This window comes from Colossoma macropomum, unplaced genomic scaffold (genome assembly GCF_904425465.1).
Source record: "Colossoma macropomum unplaced genomic scaffold, Colossoma_macropomum, whole genome shotgun sequence".
Lineage (NCBI taxonomy): Eukaryota > Metazoa > Chordata > Actinopteri > Characiformes > Serrasalmidae > Colossoma > Colossoma macropomum.
This window is the reverse complement of record NW_023494784.1, coordinates 32,532,085-32,548,159: the sequence shown is the minus strand read 5'-3', so window position 1 is coordinate 32,548,159 and position 16,075 is coordinate 32,532,085. Positions and strand designations below refer to the sequence as shown.

The 16,075-nt window shown below is 40.8% G+C and overlaps 2 protein-coding genes across 2 annotated transcripts; one reads left to right on the top strand and one right to left on the bottom strand.

Moving 5' to 3' along the window:
- Nucleotides 1-25: 25 nt before the first annotated feature.
- znf142 (zinc finger protein 142) lies at nucleotides 26-8,416 on the bottom strand. The gene is made up of 8 exons (XM_036569191.1): nucleotides 8,312-8,416; nucleotides 7,621-7,822; nucleotides 7,208-7,444; nucleotides 6,204-7,028; nucleotides 5,345-5,522; nucleotides 2,352-5,262; nucleotides 2,055-2,160; nucleotides 26-1,649 (listed from the first exon to the last, which is right to left on the bottom strand). Exons 2-8 carry the CDS (start codon nucleotides 7,700-7,702, stop codon nucleotides 1,165-1,167), a joined length of 4,824 nt encoding a protein of 1,607 aa, XP_036425084.1. The 5' UTR covers nucleotides 7,703-7,822; nucleotides 8,312-8,416; the 3' UTR covers nucleotides 26-1,164.
- Nucleotides 8,417-8,532: 116 nt separating this feature from the next.
- Nucleotides 8,533-15,958, top strand: LOC118807254 (mitochondrial chaperone BCS1). The gene is made up of 8 exons (XM_036569215.1): nucleotides 8,533-8,752; nucleotides 8,908-9,274; nucleotides 9,572-9,711; nucleotides 10,379-10,573; nucleotides 10,660-10,723; nucleotides 11,441-11,613; nucleotides 11,909-12,026; nucleotides 14,450-15,958. Exons 2-8 carry the CDS (start codon nucleotides 8,955-8,957, stop codon nucleotides 14,700-14,702), a joined length of 1,263 nt encoding a protein of 420 aa, XP_036425108.1. The 5' UTR covers nucleotides 8,533-8,752; nucleotides 8,908-8,954; the 3' UTR covers nucleotides 14,703-15,958.
- The last annotated feature ends 117 nt before the right edge of the window (nucleotides 15,959-16,075 follow it).

The following is a 16,075-nucleotide window of genomic DNA, read 5'->3' as shown; positions in this document are numbered from 1 at the left end:
CAGCATCCTTGAGATATCCGGACAAATACTTCCACGCAATGAAAAGATGTAATTCAGAAAGTTATGCAAACTCATATTGTGTGTTTCTGTGTGCACATTTAAGACTTCAAGAGTTTAGGCATTATAACTCCGCTAACACTATTTGTATACTGCATATGCACATAAAGCAATATTTCCCACATTAACCAAAACTGAAGAAACTGCAGGCTTTAGTATTCAGGTTTTATTGCTCTTGTAATGAGATATGTAGACTTCAGTGAAAAACTTTAGCTAAACAGTAAAGTCAGTATAGTGCCTTTTCAGCTTTACAATAATATATGATCAGTATTTACTGTATAAGTATACTCCAGAGCTGTAGATTAAACTGATGCATTAACACTTTTTTCATGCTGTTAGGCTACTACAAGCTATTAAGCACTGCATTTAAATGAGCCATATAAAAAATTCTAAAAAGTTGTATATGTAGAGTTTTAGATCCTGTAAACCAGTAGGTTTCATTTTAAACTGTTAAAGCATTTATTCTAAGTTTTAACTGTTAAACGTTTATTTGTTGTTGTCAAGATACCCTGTTCCTGACAATCTTGTGCTCTAAAATATACCAAAACCCAGAAGACTTTCCTGAAAGCTCTGTTTCTGTATCCCTTGAATCCCTGAATCTTGTTACTTGTAGTCTTACAGTAGTGAAGGTATGACTTTGCTATAAATACTATTGTCTGCTGTATACACTGGATGCATGTAACTCACAGAAGGGACTAATAAAGTGAATATAAATATTCTCTATACTTAGTATAAAACTCTAAACATATACACACCCACACTAGAAAGTGTTCACTACTGTTGATATTGCTGTTCCCTAAAATTGCACCACCTACCGTATGTAATATCCCTTGAAACCGTTGCACATGTGCATTTCAGTCAGTCAGTCAGTCAGTTAGGGACATTATCTATTCTTAGATGTTCACTGAGCGATCCGGCGATGACCTCAATAAATGCTGTTGACACCTTCCATGTGATGAATTAATTGAGTTTTCCTTTGAATACGTAAGTATTTAAATATTAATTCAGCTAAAAGGCATTAATTCAGTTTCACTTGAGCAGAAGCTCATTACAGGACTAATACAGTGTCTTTTCTCTAATTAAAAACACTGAGAATAAAAAGACAGACTAATGTTCTTCAGTGTTTCTCTCTTTCTCTGCAACACATTGTCCATCCATCTGCAAGTCTTCTTTTGGCCTCAAGCGGGCCTTCTGCAGCGGGACAGTGTGGGTGTCAGGGTCCTTATCCACCCCTCCCTGCATGGGCTGGTCTGGATGGTGCCTACGCAAGTGCTTCACCACTTGGAACTTCTGCTTGGCACGGTAGGAGCAATAGAGGCAGCGGAAGGGCAGCTGATTAGTGTGGGAGAGATAGTGGTGCCGGAGGCCAGCAGGCCATCGGAAACCCTTTTGGCATATGGAGCACACGTAGGGCCGCTCGTCACTGTGCTTCTTCTGGTGCGTCTTGAGCAGGAAGCGGGTCTTGAAAGCCTTGCCACACTTCTCACAGATGAAGGAGCGCACATCTCGATGACGCGTCTCGCAATGGACGCGCAGGGCATCAGCGCGGTTTGTGCGATATTCACATTCCTCACATGCATACGATTTGGCACCTTAGCACAAAGGAGGATTATAATAATTACTTAGTGAGCACTTCTTGCATATTTAATACATCAGTGGTTCTCAAACCAATCAGATGGTCCACATTTTTGCTCTATCCTTATGTGTTGTGAGTTAGGTTGGACAAAAAATCTGGACAATCTGGGGGTCCCTAAGTACCAGGATGAGGACCACTATAATACATACTACAGAGGTCTTCAAATCCAGACCTTGAATCCAGTTTCCAGTCCAGGATTTTGCAGTCACTGGAAAGTATGCCACTAGATGTCCAATCTGATACATGAACAGTTCAATCTGTAAATATAAAACTCAGTACTGGAAACTGTATTCAAGGTCTGGACAAAGAAGAAATAATAAACATATTACAAACATTGCACATTGTAGAAGGTGGCGATTACCTGAGTGTTTTGTCATGTGGTACTTCAACTGGTTTACCCATTTGCATTTATAACCACACTCTGGACAGAGATATTTGCGCTCATCCTCGTGAATCCTCATGTGATACTGCAATGAAGACAATAATTTAAGAACAATGACGTCTGTTTAGATCCATTAAGTCATGAAAATCCAGTGCTGTTTAAACACTTCTAACTGCCTTGTGGAAAAAGAACTGTCAGGCATAAGTAAGTATTTGGCCATCTTATGCAGATTAAGTATTCAAATTAAGTATTTGGCCATCTTATGACATTTCATACCTTGAGCCGAGAAGGTTCAGCACAGGTATAGCTGCACTTCTCACACTGGTATGGCTTCTCTCCTGTGTGGATGCGCATGTGCCAGGTGATTTTCTGTCTGTTCCGGGTTGAGAAGTCACATTCAGTGCACTTGTAGAGGCAGGTACCGCCATGCGAACGGATGTGTTGGTCAAACACCAGCTGATGGAAACAAGAGAAGCCACAGACATCACACTTGAGAGTTTTTTCTTCCTGACATCCTCCCTCATGCTCATCCAAGATGTGCTGGACAAGCAGCAGCCTCTTTCCAGTGGTGAAAGGGCAATCTGGGCACTTCTGGGTGAGGGAGACCTTGCAGCGCTTTTCAGGAACATGAGAGTCAGAGTTTCCTTGTGAGATCGCATTATCCTTTTGAGAATGTTCACGTTGTACATGGGCTTTAAGCATGGCCTTGCTGTTGCAGGTGAAGCTACACTGGGTGCAGCACTGGCTGCTGGTAGCCTGGTGTGTCCGCTTACTATGCTGTTTCAAAGCAATATCAGAGCTAAAGCGGGCCTCACACTGGTTGCAGGGATGGCTTAACTCTCCTGTGTGGCAGCTGAGGGTATGGCGGCTGATGTCGGTAGGATTATAGCCTTTGTAGTCACACAGAGAGCAGAAGTGGGTGGCTTGTCTGTCATGGATTCGCTGGTGATGCAGCCGTAGCTTAGATGAGGTGCCAAAGGTCTGACCACATAGCTCACAGCAGTGTCTACCGATGCCCGTGTGCCTGGATTCATGGGCATCCAAACGGTGGCGCCGTGCTGTGCTGAAATCACAGAAGCGGCAGTGGAACGGGCGAGCACCCTCATGCTTCAGTGCCACGTGCTGCGCCATACATCGTTCTTGCTTGCAAGTGAAGGTACAAAGCTTACAGTGAAGTTGAGCTCTTTTGCCTCGTTTAAAATCCTTGTCTTTACTGTGAACTAGGACATGGTGGTTTAGAGATTTCACTGATTTGGCCACAAACGAACACTGCTGGCACTGGATCTCGCCAGGCTTTAAACAGCCACGTTTCTCATGACTTGTTAACGCTCTCCTCTGTTGGCAAACAAATGGACAGTTGGTACAGGAAAATCGTTTTGCAGTCTTCACTATTTTCTCTCCTGAGTCTCCTTCAGTGTTTTCTCCATCTTGCTGTTCCTGCTCACAATCTAATTCACCGTGTTCATCCTCTTGCTCATTCACAGTCAGCTTACTTCTAGCTCTGCTTCGGAAGCAGCCTGCACAATGACGATCTATTGTGGCTTTCCTGCTACATGAAAAGGAACATATTTTGCAGGTGAACTTATAATTATCTTCATAGTAACCACAGCTTTCAACAGCTGCCAAGCCCAGGGACTCAGTTGGAGCAGAAGCATGGTTTGTATTATTCATCTCTGGGATGACATTTGCCCCTTTATCTCCAGTTGAGCTTTTCAGCACATTGTCCCCACATTGATCAGCCTCTGTGACAGATGACAAAGGGCGTGCAGCCTCATTCTTATTATGCAATGTATCCTGGGCCTGTGTAGTTCCAAAATCTCTAATCTTATCTGAGGTTTCCACAACAGAGAACCTCTTCTTCTTCTTCTGCAGTGCAAGACACTTTCGGAGACGGTGGGTGTTAAAAGAACGTAATTGTTTGAAGCGTAAACCGCAGTCCTGGCACTGGAGAGCTGCTTTCATGACCTGGCAGGAAGATCTGCAGTGCCGCACTAAGGCTGCCTGCTTTCGTGTCACATAAGAGCAGTGATCACACTGGTACATGTTGTTCTGGGTTTGGACCACCAGCATCTGCACTCTACCTTCCAGTATCAGTGCCTCAGCTTGGTCTTTGTCCCGTCTCCTCATAACTTGGAGAAGATTTTCTGAACCTGCACCATCAACTGAGGGGACCAATGAGGAGACTGCATGATGGGCCAATGAGTTTTGGGGCCCTTCTTGCAAGATCACATTTCCCCTGTCTAGTGTCTGCTCTTGGGAATCACTACCTTCCTCATGGTCTGACAAAGCATCATCTTCCTCTTCACTTACAGATTCAACAGGGATCTCAGGAATGTTGCATGATGTGTCAGGCCCAGGGAAGCTATCAACAGGCACATCTGTGATTCCCTGGTCTTCTGATTCAGTATGCAAGGGTGCTGCCTGGGCAGTACCAGTGCATGTTATTGGGGTTAGAATACAACATTGATCTTGGTCAAGGACAACTGGCTGAACTTGTCTGATCTTTACTGGCTGTTCTGTTTCATTGTTTGTCTCATCTCCAAATGAATTAACATCTGAACTGCCCTGGTGTTCTAAGACAGTACTTATGTTCTCTGAATCATACACTATTTCACAACTATTGGGAATTTGGTCATCATTTGTCATAATAACATTTTGCAACTCCACTTGGTTAGAGGTTTTTGAATTACCTTCAGAACCCCCCTGTCTTCTTGAGTGCTCCTCAGCTATTTTTTCAGAGCCTACAACTTTAGAATAAAAGTTCTGCATCAGCTCCATTGAATTATTTTGTCTCTCTTTCTCTGCATATGTCTCCAGCCACTTCACATCCCCAGGCACGTACCCATGGGCCTTCCGCTTGTGCAGGAAGAGGCCAGTGTTGCTAAACGTGGAGTACGAACAGAGGGCACAACGAAACTCCCTTGTCCGAGTATGTTTGCAGTTTTCATGGTTGTGAAGAGCTTGGCGATACTTGGTTGTGTATGCACAGAACTTGCACTGGTAAAGAGGAGGCTGGTGGTCTTCACTCGTTGAGTGTTTGAGCTGCATATGTTTGTGCAATTCAGTCTTTCGCTTGCAAGAATAAGCGCACACCTCACAAATCAGAGTCTTGGCTTGATGCCGGAGCTTGTGGCTGTTCAGCTGGTCAATGCGGTGGCAACGGTACATGCACTCGTTACACTTGTACCTTAGAGTGAGAATAGGAAACTTAGTGATACAAGTGTCAGTTCAAAAAAGTTAAGAAAAAAAAAATCGAGAATGAAACATACCTGAGATCACCAGTATGTTTGCGCATGTGGACATTCAGGTAATGCTTCCATTTGGTAACATAGCCACACTCTGAACACATGTGCTGCTTGTCATCAGAATGTGTCAGCATGTGTTTTGAGAGATACGTTTCATCTCGACATCTGAATTCACACATTGTACATTTGTGGGGCTTTTCGCCTGAAAAATGAATAAATAAATCCATGACCACCGCAGTTAGTAATACTGCATTGTACAGATATATACAGAAACATGCACAAACCAGTAACAATAAAGTTGTGAGAGTATAAGAAATGCAAATAAAAAAAGAAAACAGTGGTAAGTAAATTCTGTAAACTGAAAACAAAAAAGTACAAAAACACATGTTTTGTTGTTTACCCTTATGAACTTTAATGGTTTTCTTTTTTTGTAAACATATGCTCATTCCAAAATGAATGCCTGCTACACATTCCTAAAAAGTTGGGACTGGAGCAAGTTTACTACTGTGTCATATCATCTTATCAACACCTGATAATTGTTTGAGGACTAAAGACACCAGTTGATCCAGTTTTGAAAGCCTTATTTTTGATATGATGTAAGTAGCTGTTTTTTATTTTATTTTAGTGAATGGTGCTTCTGTAATTTTGTTCCAACTTTTTGCGTCAATTGAATGAGTGTATATTTACAAAAACAATAAAGCTGACAAGGTAAAATATTGCATAGCTCATCTGTTTTTGTTTTGATACAGGTCAACATGGATTTACAAATTTACAGATGCTTTCTGTTTTAATGTGCATTTCACATACTGTTCCAACTTTTTTGAAATTGAGATTTGTACAATATATACAAAATATACAATAACATATTTAAGGGTTATCTCACCTGTATGCATCAGCATGTGTCTTTTAAGAACTCTTTTGTGAGCAGTCACAAAGCTGCACTCTTGACATCTGTGTGTTTTCTCACTGGCATGAAGGTGGCCTACATGCTGGTCAAACTCCACTGGATTGAAAGTGGTGAAAGGACAGAAGTTACAACTGAGCTGTGTGTCCCCTGCATGGCCTTGTCTTTTGTGCTGCTGAAAACGACTCTTGTTAGAGCACGTGAAGTCACAATGTGTGCAGTGAAAGGCCTGATGGGTCAGAAAATGCGCCTCCATATCAGCCTTACATTCGAACAAAGCACTGCAGGCATGGTGGCGACACTCTATGGCCTTGATATTATGCACATCGAACAGGTGCTTCTGAAGCACTTTTTTTTCTGTGCACTGAAAGGAGCATCCCAGTTTGACACAGTGCAGAGGTTGCCCATCGTGCGTCATGTGATGGGACTTCATATGACCCTTTAACGCCTGACTCTGCCGAAAGCTCTTTTGGCAGGTCGGGCATGTATAGAGGTCCGTGGCACCTTCATCCTCTCCTGGATCACCATGCACGCTGATGAGATGGCGGCGCAGGGTGTTGCGCTCCACTGCACCATAATCACACAAGTGACAGCGGTGCAGCTTCTCACCAGACTCCCTCAGCATGTGGACCCGCAGCTTGCTCTTGCTGGTGAAGAAGTGCTTGCAGGTGGGGCACTGCAGGCTAGGGTCAGGAAAATGAAGACGCATGTGCTCCATCAGATGTGAGCGGGTTTTAAAGCAACGCCTGCATTCTGTACAAATGTGAGTGCGAAACATGTGCTCTGCGCCCTCTTCCACGTGATCTATAACACAGAAACATGCAAAATTCACAAACAGTTCTTAAATACATTACACTTAATCTTAAGCTTCTTTAATGAAAGAAAGAATTGATTAACAAATGAAAATATAAAATAAAATACAATAAAACAATTTAAAGAATTTAGAGAACTCTTAAATTTAGAGAACTTTCACATTTGCTCACCTTGGACCTTGGAGTGCACAGACATTTTCCTCTTAAGAAGTGAGGCTTTTCCTCTTTTGCTTGGATTTTTCTGTACTTGAGGCTGGGGATTCTGAACATCAGCCTCTTCATCTTGAGACAAAGCTGGTGAACAATTTTGCACTTTTCTTCCTTTCTCTTTTTGCTTCTTTGGAGTTCCGGATTTGTTTTTCTCACACAGTGAATCATGTTGTATCGCAGTGTTTTTCTGGTCATGAACTGGTAAAATAGATGGAAAAAAACAGATGAAATTAATAGGTGTGATTAGTGAAATGTATTATTATCATCATTATGATGATGATGATGATGATGATTATTATTCAATACGCAATTTTGTGATGGGTCTTTTTAAGGCTTCTGAATGTTTAGCTACACCTGTAATTATCCTTTCTTACCCCTGTTTGTCACAGCATTCTCATGTTGTAAGCTGTCATGAAGCTGATCTTCATCACGCAGGCTTAGTTTTTGTTCCTCCATCCTCTCCAGCAATGAAACCCCAGTTGTAAAGCCTTAAAGTGAGTGAGTTGGACAAGTGTGTCTTCACAAGGAGAGTTCCGCGGCATCAGGGCTTTACACCATCACCCTGCTTCAGGAAGACTAAAAGATCCACATCCCAGTTCCCACAGTTAGTAATAATGTGGGAATACCATACATCATCCAACTGAGATTAACACAATAAAACAAAAAGGGTGACATTAGATCTGTGGTCCAGATCCCTTCGTCATTTCAGCTCGTGGGTTCCTTTATATTCTTCAATACTTTTTAAAATGGCCAATACATTTTTAAAGATACACAACGTGTTTTACACGGAATAACTGAAGTGTTCTGACAGAAGCACAGCACTCTGTGATTTCCATCGAAACAGAAATGAGACCTACTGCCTCGAGTTTTCAGATCATTTCACTCTGGAAAACAGCGCATTTTCGGGCCAGCTCGTGTTGTTACCTCGCTGGCTAACACCACAACACTAGCCTCATTCAGACATCATTTTGGGCTCTTAAAAAGTCCAGCTATTCAGCACTTTAACTAAACACTCAAAAACGATTTTAAAAAAAGATTTTTCTTCTGTTAATCTTCTCTCATTACCTGCTCTGATGGTATCATGGAAAACGTCGTGCGAGCGGCGCCATTTGTTTCTACAAAACAACATTAACGTTACTGCTGCATTGAAAAGGCTGAAAAAGGAGGATACATTTCACGTGCCGGGTTATTAGACATTCTGAAGCATGTTTTGTTTTTTAAGGTTATACGTCTATTAGTCTTATTTCACTGACGTTTATTTTTTTACCTAGCATTTAGTATGGAACTATTTTGGTGGCACTCGTTTCGAGGGGGAACTGTTTTCCTGAACATCTGAGGTGTCATGGTGCTGCCCATGTGATTTGTCCTGGCCGTTTGTTCAATGGCTGTGCCTGTGTCTCCAAATCACAGGAAACACTAGACTAGAAGCAAATATGTATCCATTTGAGATTATCTTACACAAACTATGACGTGAACACGATCTTGGGAGATGCCCATGAGATTAGCGTAAGTAATGCAGACTATGCTTTTCCTCTTGACTTCATTCAGTGCCAGAGAATAGAGAATAACTGGATAATCACAGCATCTGGACATTTTCAAAGCCGTTTCAGTGTTGATTAGACTGGGATAACTGTACATGTTTATGATCTCATGTTTTGCAGAGTGCACAGTGGACGGAAGAGGCAGTTACACTTAATACATCCAGATAATGACCTTTTCAGATTTCCTTGGAGCATTGAAGGACAACCCCTACTTTGGGGCTGGCTTTGGACTGGTTGGTGTGGGCACGGCGCTGGCAGTTGCCAGGAAGGGGGCACAGATAGGCATGGTCTTCTTTAGGCGGCATTACATGATCACTCTGGAGGTTCCCAGCAGAGATAAGAGTTACCACTGGTTGCTGAGCTGGATTACCAAACATGCCAGGCATACACAGCATCTAAGCGTAGAGACCTCATACTTGCAGCATGAGAGTGGACGAATCCACACACAGTTTGACTTCCACCCAAGTCCTGGTAACCACATCATTTGGTGAGGCACCACAGACCTTACGAGGTCTTTCAGTGAAAATCAGAGATGTCTGACTACAGTCATAATTTAACATATTTGGTTCTGCTTCTTAGCTAATTGTAAAGGCCGTTGTGGATGTAATGTGATGTCTTGGATTAATGTCTGGTAGACATCCACGACTAGAATATGACATCAGTGCAAGAAAAACAAACTATTCAAATGTTTTATGCCAAAGAAAAATTCTAGAGTTAATAATGCTGGCTGTTTGGAGAAATGGATGAATAAATAATATAAGGAATAGGTGTGGTTTTGTTGTAGGTATGGAAGTAAGTGGATCAGGGTGGAGAGGACCCGAGAGAAACAGATGGTGGATCTGCACACAGGAACGCCTTGGGAGTCTGTAACATTCACAGCTCTTGGCAGAGACAGGCAGATATTCTTCAACATACTGCAAGAAGGTACACTCTCAGAAAAAAACTGTACCTTTCAGTGAGCAAACTCTAGTCTTTGACCTGGAACTTTCATGGGCATGACTTTAGTATGTTTTGTTCGGGCAAACATAAATATGTATGCATTGATCCCATACTGCCTGTCTGACTACAGATTTATATTTTATTTTATTGTCTTAAAATATCATAAAAAGACACAAATATCCTCCTTTCCCCTGGGAAAGTGAATGTTATGTATGTATAAAACTCTTTCAAGGTACACAGTTGGACTTTGAGGACCTTATTGTACCTTTTAAGTCACATTTTACATTGTAGCTTTGGGGGGGTAAAATTCACCTAGACCATACCCTTTTTATGATGCAAGAGCCAAGTGGCAGATGTAAGTTGTTTTTTAGTTGTCTTTAATTGTTTCAGCTGTTGGGAATCCCTGACTTGAAACAATAGCACTTTCTCTGTTTCAGAAATAGGCAACTCCTGGGCTTGGAGTGTCACGTCAAAGCACTCTTCAGTGTTTTTCTGCCAACGTACTTGGTTTAACTCAGTTGAACATTAAGTCTCTGATGAGTTAAGATAGAAGTAGACTTCCAGAACACAGTGAAATTTCTCTGTTTCTTGAATCAAATGTGTTTTCTATGGCCAGACAATTCATTGATTTGAATCTCGTTTGCTTGTGTAGCACGAGAGCTGGCTCTAAAGCAGGAGGAGGGCCGCACTGTGATGTATACCGCTCTGGGAGCGGAATGGAGGCCATTCGGGTTTCCCCGCCGTCGCCGCCCCTTGTCATCTGTCGTCCTGGATAATGGGGTGGCTGAGAGGATTGTGGATGATGTTAAGGAATTCATTAATAATCCAAAGTGGTATACTGATAGAGGTACACCATAACAGTCTATTAGATGTAATTCTCTGAGTTTTAGAGAAAGAGGATTTTACACATTTTTTTCTTTTGTTTGTTTTTAGGAATCCCATACAGAAGAGGATATCTACTGTATGGACCACCAGGCTGTGGAAAGAGCAGCTTCATGTAAGAATGGTGACATTATTTTCCTTAACACAAAACAATGCTACCGCTAATACATAACATCAGTGTAATAGTGTGTCATAGATGGAACATAAATGTGTAAAAATACAAATACTCTGTCAGGAATGCCTTGGATTATATGTATGCTATATATCTAAAAGTATCATGACCCACCTCTAATTAGTGAATTCAGCTACAGTAAGAAGCACCCATTGCTGATACAGATGATACATAGCTTGTATAATGTCCATAGAACAGCACTGCCAATTAAATAGGACACTCCGCAGCAACTGCACATGAGCCTAAGGTCACTGTGCCCAATGCTAAGTGTTTGACAGAGGTGTATAAGACCCTACAGCATTGGGCTCTGGAGCAGTGGAACTGTGTTCTCTGGTGTGATAGAGCTCCATTAAATACTTTTGGGATGAGTTGGAGTGGTATTTGTGATCCAAAACTAATCATCCAACATCAGTATCTGACCTCACTAATGCTCTTGGGGCTGAATGCAATAAAATCTGCGATGTTGCAACATCTAGTGTAAAGCCTTTCTGGAAGAGTAGAGGCTGTTACTGCAGCAAAGTGGGCACAAACACCCCATTAATAGCCTTGATTTCAGAAGAAGCATTGGATGAGCAGGTGCCCACAAACTTTTGGATGGTGTATGTGCACGTTTATGTATGTGTATTATGTATGTTTGTGTGCTTTGGTTCAATTTTTCAGAACAGCCCTTGCTGGGGAGTTGGGTTACAGCATCTGTTTGATGAGTCTAAGTGACCGCAGTCTATCAGACGACCGGTTGAATCACCTGCTGAGTGTGGCTCCACAGCAGAGCATAATTCTGCTGGAAGACGCGGACGCCGCCTTCGTCAGCCGGGAGCATCTGCCTACTGAGAGTATGTCCACAGAGGGGCGCTTTTAAAACTTTTATAACTGTTTACGCAAGCTATATTTTGTACACGTGAATGTCTGACTATTTTTTCAAAGTGGCCTCATTTAGTAATTTTAACAATGCTGTCAATAAAGATATCAGGTAGATATTAACATGTCAAGTAGAAAACAATTAAAAAATTATAGCCTACTATAGTTTAGATACCTCTAAGTCAGGTTCCCCTTTCGAACCAAAAATGTCTGTTATCATCTTATCACTTATTCACATGTTGTTTGCCTGTCTACGTTCTCGTTACACAGACCCAATGGCCTACCAAGGCATGGGAAGACTCACCTTTAGTGGACTTCTTAATGCTTTGGATGGAGTCGCTTCTTCGGAGGCCAGAATTGTCTTCATGACTACTAACTTCATTGAGAGGTAAAGATCAGTAATGAGGTGAAATTTACAAAGTTTTTAAGTGTATTGCAGGCCTCTATTACTTATTTTGTGCAATGTGCACATAAGTAATAGATGCATGTGTGATCACTTATATTAATGATTGGGGCGTAGCATAACACAAGTATTCGGAAAATGTCTTCAGAGTACAAAAAACACCATTAATTCTTGTTTATAAACTATTTTAAAATCATCATATGGCATTTAACAAACATGCTCATTAGACGGACTCAAAAGAGGTTCTCTGTAAACACTGAAGTTTTTGCTAAAACATTGATTGATCTATTTATCTCAGCGTTACTGAGCTCTTTTGGAAAGTAATTTAACTAAACCGTCTGATAAGCTTATCATCAGTGTTGTACTGGATTTGTGCATGTGTTTAGTGATGTGATGTTACATATTTGTTATTATAATCGCATAGCTACCCATGGTAGCCAAATTACCAAGACTTTTTACTTGGATATGTCAAATTGTTTATAAAATATTTTGAGAAGTTAATTTAATTTTTCTTCTATGGTGAACTAAGCAATATATAGTTATATGGACAATATATAATTGACTATGTATGTGTATCATCAAAATTGTAATAAGTTATTTGATTCTTTGTGTTTTAAATACTGTCGCAATTTTACTGAATACACTACAGTGAACCAGTTTTGAAAATCACTGTGGCCATGGCATTATCAGTGTATTAAAGCCTAGTTTTGATAATAGGCTTGATTTTTATATGTATGTTTGTGTACCAACATTATACTACAAGTGGTTGGAAGGAGGGAGTTGAAATTCAATCACTGCTGAGAGGATAGAATGAAAGGAAAGAGGACAGGATGAAAATAATATGGTATAAGAGAGAGCAGATGGAGTCAGAGAGGAAGCCTCAGCTGCAGTACCTTGGAGAGCAGAGAACGTGTGGAGGTCCAGCCCTTTAAAGGCACTTGTTTAAAAAGAAAAAATTAAGCCAGTTCAGTTTTTAATAGGTATCCACTTAGCCAAATCTGATTAAATGTGTTGTAGCTGTACACAGGATTACTGTACTGTTGGTAGGCTTCTGAAAATGTGGTTCTTAAAAGTTTAAAGCTCTGCCCTAAACAAACTGTTCCACTTTACCTGAAAAAAGAAAAGTTGATGTGAAAACTGATTTCTAATTGTGTCTCAGGGACTATAGTATCCAAATAAAAACTATATTCAGTACGGTTCCAGTGCCCAATAGATGGCTGATGGATTTTGCCAACATTCTTACCTTTCGGTGTAAAGTGTGCAGTCCTAACCGTCTGTAGAGCTTGGATAGGAATTTGTCTCGCAGTTCACAAGGCTGATGTGGCTTGTCCCTCCCAGATCAGTTTTACCAAAACTGTGCGTTCCCCTGTGTTCTCTCTCTAACAACCAAGTAACAGCTAATCTAGCTCACGTAACTGAGCTATCAAGTTGACTCATCTCTCTGTTGTTCTGCCTGTCATCTGTGGACCAACTGGTTTCTTAGGCAGTGAAGCGTTGTCAGTGGAGGCCTTTCCTTTTGGACATTTCTATACCTTGCCTTCAGTCCAGTAGTGCTGGTGTATTGGTCAATGTGCCTGTCACTACACATCTGAATCATCATCATCATGATCTCCATGGACAATCCAGATCACTCTGATCTTACTGTAACTTCAATCTAGCAAATCGATCCCTGCATATATAGATTAACATCTTCCACATCTTCTGTCCGTATATTGAATAATCTGGAATACATATCAATATTCTATCCCCTGTGAACCCTACATCTTATTTAAGTGACCCTTATTAGTCCCACAATGGGGAAATTTCACCTCTGCATTTTACCTATCCATGCAGTGAAAAACCAAGTACACACTAGGGGGCAGTGAGCACACTTAGAGCGGTGGGCAGCCCTATCCACGGCGCCCGGGGAGCAGTTGGAGGTTAGGTGCTTTGTTAAAGGGTACTGTTGGCTCAGGGGATCAAACCGGTGACCTTCCGGTCACAAGGCTGGTTCCCTAACCTCCAGCCCATTTATCTATGTCAGACTCACTAAATGCATAAATGGACAACTGTACATATCATAGCTTTTATTTCATAACCTATATTACTGTTACAAAAACTGCACATTGGAAATGGTGCAATACTGGTGTAAATTAATGTGTATATACTGTGTATATGTGTATATACTTTTTATACTTTTATACTTTTTTATATACTTTTATATACTATTTTCACTCACCTTCGTACCTGTGTAAATATGATGTGACAATAAATGTGATTTGATTTGATCTTTTTTAATCATGACATGTTGCTTCTCTTGTACTTGTTTGCCTCATATTACTGTAGAGTGGCAGCGAGTAGTTATCTCAGCTGTGTGCTAGGTATCTTGTTCTAACTTTATGCCTTGTTTTTTTCCCTATATGATGAAGACTTGACCCAGCTCTAATAAGACCTGGTCGTGTGGACTTGAAGCAGTATGTTGGCCACTGCACACACTATCAGCTGACCCAGATGTTCCGGAGATTCTACCCGTTGGAGCCTGCGACTGAGGGGGAAAGATTTGCAGAGCGAGCACTAACTGTTCACAAAGAGCTCAGTGCGGCTCAAGTGCAAGGCCACTTCATGCTTTATAAAATGGACCCAGCAGGCTCTATTGACTACGTTGAAAAAATTAAAGAATGAGGACATTCAGAAGTTAATAGGAACACTGACATGAACTGGGAAATGAACAGTATGTAAAATGGAAAGAGCAAACTGCATAAGAGGCCGGTCATGAAGTGACTTGTGACATTCTGTGGCTATTTCTAGAAAACACACACAGTTTTTGCCAATTAAATTTAAAAGCTGTGAAACTTGTTGAGTCCTGTTTTTCCAGTATTTTATATTTTAGACAGTAATAAGTAAATAATGCAAAGCAACACTGCAGCATACAAGAGATCATTATTATTATCCTTTTTAGGCCTGTCTTATATGCAGGCTGGAAATGACAGCAACAAGATAATTTCAAATGAAGTAGGCTAAAGGCCAACCATCTGTATGTAGCGTATATGCTGTGTCAAAGCTACAAAAGGGCAGGGTCTAAGCTTCTCTTAACTATTGTTGCTGTTAATTATTATCTGAAAACTTGGGTGTGCTGAAAATGTTTGAAGCAGACCAGACAGCTTTCTAAAACTCACCCTATTAGGCTCTGTATTATTCACACTTCCATTTGCACTTTAAATACCATGTGTGATGTTCTCATCCTTTCAGAGAACCAAAAGCAGTAAACATTAGTCTTAAGAGTAATTAAAGAAATATTTGGACACTTTAACTATGTAATCATTGGTAAACTTGAATGAAGCTCTTCAGTTTACTTCATAAAGGTAGAAACAAGCTGTCATTTGTTTCAGAAGAAAAAGCACACACAGCACAACATCAAATGGATGGTAGACTCTGTGTGGAGAAAGCTTGGAAATGTCAAAGTCTGGGACTGTTTTTCTGCTAGTGGTATTGGTGAGCTTGTTTATAGATGGGATCATGAACTCAAAAGTGTACAAAGACATTTAGGATGCAAACGAAACTGCTCCAATGAAAACAATCTGAAACACCCTAGACTTCTTTTAGACTCCACCCTAGAATAAATCGTCAAAAAGAAAATTATATTCTTTGGTCTGTTTAAAGTAAATACCACTTGGCTTAACATTGTGTTTTGTAACACAATGAGCTTAATACATTTTTAAGAATGGCACAATTACTCAAATACTTTTTGGGGCCATCGTATATCCAGAATGCCTATTAGTAATTGTGAAGCATGAACGTAATTTGGCGGCTGACACACGTTCCATGTTTAGAGGTGTGTTATGCAGAACTGTGTGCTCCGCCTCCCTTCATAGAAGGGGCGTTAAATGTTGTTTTTCATGTGCCTTTTTTGATGGTGTAAATAAAGAGCACTCTATTTATTTATGATGGCCTTTCCTTTGTCTTGTTCTATGCTGTTGTACACATTCTTTAAAATAAAGAATGAGTTGACTATTATGGCTACAGTACAGCTATGAATTGAATTTCCTTCCATCAGT